This window comes from Physeter macrocephalus, chromosome 5 (assembly GCF_002837175.3).
Source record: "Physeter macrocephalus isolate SW-GA chromosome 5, ASM283717v5, whole genome shotgun sequence".
NCBI classification, from domain to species: Eukaryota; Metazoa; Chordata; class Mammalia; order Artiodactyla; family Physeteridae; genus Physeter; species Physeter macrocephalus.
Genome location: NC_041218.1, coordinates 27,441,074 through 27,443,966, shown reverse-complemented (window position 1 = coordinate 27,443,966; position 2,893 = coordinate 27,441,074). Strand labels below are relative to the sequence as shown.

The window sequence follows — 2,893 nt, the reverse complement described above, 5'->3', positions numbered from 1 at the left end:
GGTAAATATGGCAAGGAATTAAAATGACATTGGATTAAAAAGAAAGTAAACAAATCATTAAATCAGAAAATTTCACCAAATCTTGTAAAAATCACTGGTCTCTGAGTTGAAGAACTTCCTCACTTAAAAAAAAATAAAAAGAAAAGAGAAAAGAAAAATCAGTGGCTATCCCCCCACCCAAATAAGTGAATACTACAGCTTTTCGATGTTAAGGTATGATGGTTTTGCTGTTTGGGCTAGTGAGGGTTTTAAAATATTGACGAGTTAAGTACTTTGAGTTATGTTTCCAGCAATATTTCAAAGTATTGTAGTATTATGCAGAAGTTCCAAATAGAAAAACTAAAATATCGAATAAAACAGGTTGAAAAAGTTTAGTAAAATGTATAAAAATTAAAAGGCTAAAAAACAAAAACAAAACCGAAAAAACCTCACCGCGTTTTAAGTGTGTAAATATAAATCACACTCATTCATGGAAATCCAGTGACTGTTTTTTTTTTTTTTTTTTTTTGGTCTTAGTTAGTCGGTACGTACTGCACCTGCCACAACACGTTGGAAAGTAGGTCCTGGTACACACTAAGGAACATCCAACCAGGTAAATACATCAGGGTGATAAGGCCCATGAAATTGAGCGGATAGTGAGAATAGTCCCAGGAACAAGCGCCCCAAGTGCGGAGTCCCAGACCCCAGGACAACTCCCACGCGTAGATGAAGATCACGTAGAAGGGCACTCGCTTCCAGGTGCCCCAGCCCCGACTGTAGTGGAGGTGGAAGTAGAGCTTTTCCACCACGAAACTGCAGCTGCCGTACATAAAGAAGGACCAGAGAGACGTGTGGCCGCTGCTTGTCCCGTCCCCCTGCCCCAGCAGGTTAAAGAAGAATGTGAAGAAGATCTCGTCCAAAAAGCCGTGCATTCCGAAGAAAAGAAAGCGGAGCAGGTCCGGCAGCCCCTGGCTGGGGGCTCCCCCGGCGCCCCTGGGGCCGCGAGGTCTCCGCCGCCGGCCGCCGGCTGCCGCAGGGACCCGGGCGCCTGCAGGGGCGGGGGGCGCGCCCGGCAGCAGCTGTTGCTGCTGCTGCTGCTGCCGCCGCTGGTACCGCAAGCGCAGGAAGCGCTTCAGGAACACTTGGCAGTGGTAGAGCGCCAGCACGTACTGCAGAGCCAGGTCCAGCGCCCCCGGCGCCGCTGCGCCCCCCGGCCCGCCGCCCCGGGTGAGCAATGCGCCCGCCAGGGTCTGCAGCCCCACGTGGGCCGAGGGGTAGAGGAGGAAATTGAAGACGAAGGCGCTGGCGCAGCGCCGCTGCTGCAGGTAGACCTTCTCCAGGGCAAAGTGGGTGAGCGCGTGCAGGAGGCAGTGGTAGGGCGAGGAGAAGCCCAGCATCCGGGGGTCGGGGCTGCGAACGAAGCGCCGCGCCGCAGACAGGAGCACGTCCAGGGTGATCCCGTGCATCCCGTAGAAGTAGAGGCGCATCCAGGCTGGCAGCGCGGCGCCCTCGGCCGGAGCTTCAGCAGTGGACAGCGGCTCGGGGCGGCTGACGGCTGCCTCGCCTCCCCGCCCGCCGGGGGCCCCCGAAAGCCTCGCCGCGCCGCCCCTCCGCGTGGGACCCTCGTCGTCCGCGTCCCTGCCGGCCATCGACTCAGAGGCTGCCGGGGCGCCCGAGCCCGCGCCACGGCTGCTGCCGCCGCTGCCGGGTGCGCGGAGCTGCGGGGCCGAGGGGCCGAGCCCCGCGCCGCCTCCCGGACGCTGCCGGCCCCCGGGGGGCGCGCGGGGAGCTCCGTCCCGGCCGCGGCCGGGCGGCGGCCGGAGCTGCTGCAATTGGGGGACGCGCGGGCCGCCCGGCTCGCGGAGTCCCCCCGCCGCGGCCCCGCCGCGCCCTCGCCTCCAGTCCCGGGCGAGGTGCCGCCGGCCAGCGCCCGCGCTCACCCTGCGCGGCCTATCGGGCGCCGAGGCCCGGCGAGGTGCAGTGGCGCCGGGGCCGAGGGGAGAAATGCAGAGGCTGGTGCAAACCCCATCTCCTCCGCGGCGCAGCCCCGCCGCCTCTGCTGCAGGCTCTAGAAGCGTAACGCGAGCAGCGACGCCCCTTCCCCCGGCCCTCCCCATGCCCCTCTCAGCCCGTGTCGACCGCTCCCGTCTTCGCTGCCTCCCCTCCACGCCCCAGCCCTCCGTGCCGAGTCCCGCGGGGGTCCGCTGGGGAAGGCCCGGCCCTGCCTCTCCGACCCAGTCCTACTCTCCGCACCCGCTCCCCGCCCGGGCCGGAGGCGTTTGCTGGGGCGGAGGCTCCGAGTGGAGAAACACCCAACAGGTGTGACTGCGAGCTGGTGGGCATCCCTTTTATCGAGGAACCAGGGCGAGGGCCTGGCTGGCGGAGACGAATGGCCGAGTGCCACCGACCAGAGGCTGGGCCCGAGACCGAACTATGGTGCTGTATACTTAATGTTCTTATTCAAAGCCAGCTGTGTCCCAGTCACAGAGAATAAACCGGAGACTGCAGGCCAGCCCGCCCCTGCGTTTCCCTGCTTGGGAAGTGTTGCCGCGGGGCCTGGTCCTCTTTGTCAATCTCTCTGCCTGGCCAGTCGGCTTGCAGCGGCTTGTTTGCTTCGGGCCGGGGACCGAGATTCAGAGTCCCCCAGAAGTTATGAAATGGTTGGAGGCCAGCTGGGTCGGGCATTGCTTTATCTTAAATCAAGAATAGTACCTTTGCTCTCACTGGCACACCCCAGTGGCCACTTTTTCTCCTTGCAGAAGAACTAGGTCATCCCAAAAATGGAGAGTGAAAAGGAGAGCGGGGATTTTTTTTTTTCTTTTTAGGTGGAGAGGGTGAGGGACTCCAGAATTTTGGTGTGTTGGGCTCCACTGTTTTTCTCCAATTTTGAATCAGGCTTAGAATTGGAGACAAC

At 60.2% G+C, this 2,893-nt stretch overlaps 1 protein-coding gene across 1 annotated transcript; it reads right to left on the bottom strand.

Moving 5' to 3' along the window:
* Positions 1 to 288: 288 nt before the first annotated feature.
* Positions 289 to 2,096, bottom strand: TMEM229A (transmembrane protein 229A). The gene has a single exon (XM_024127402.2). The coding sequence runs from the start codon at positions 2,094 to 2,096 to the stop codon at positions 513 to 515; it is 1,584 nt and encodes a 527-aa protein (XP_023983170.1). The 3' UTR covers positions 289 to 512.
* Positions 2,097 to 2,893: the final 797 nt, after the last annotated feature.

Excerpts from the sequence above, each read along its gene's own strand:
- TMEM229A (XM_024127402.2), bottom strand. The coding sequence starts at position 2,096 with ATGGGGAGGGCCGGGGGAAGGGGCGTCGCTGCTCGCGTTACGCTTCTA.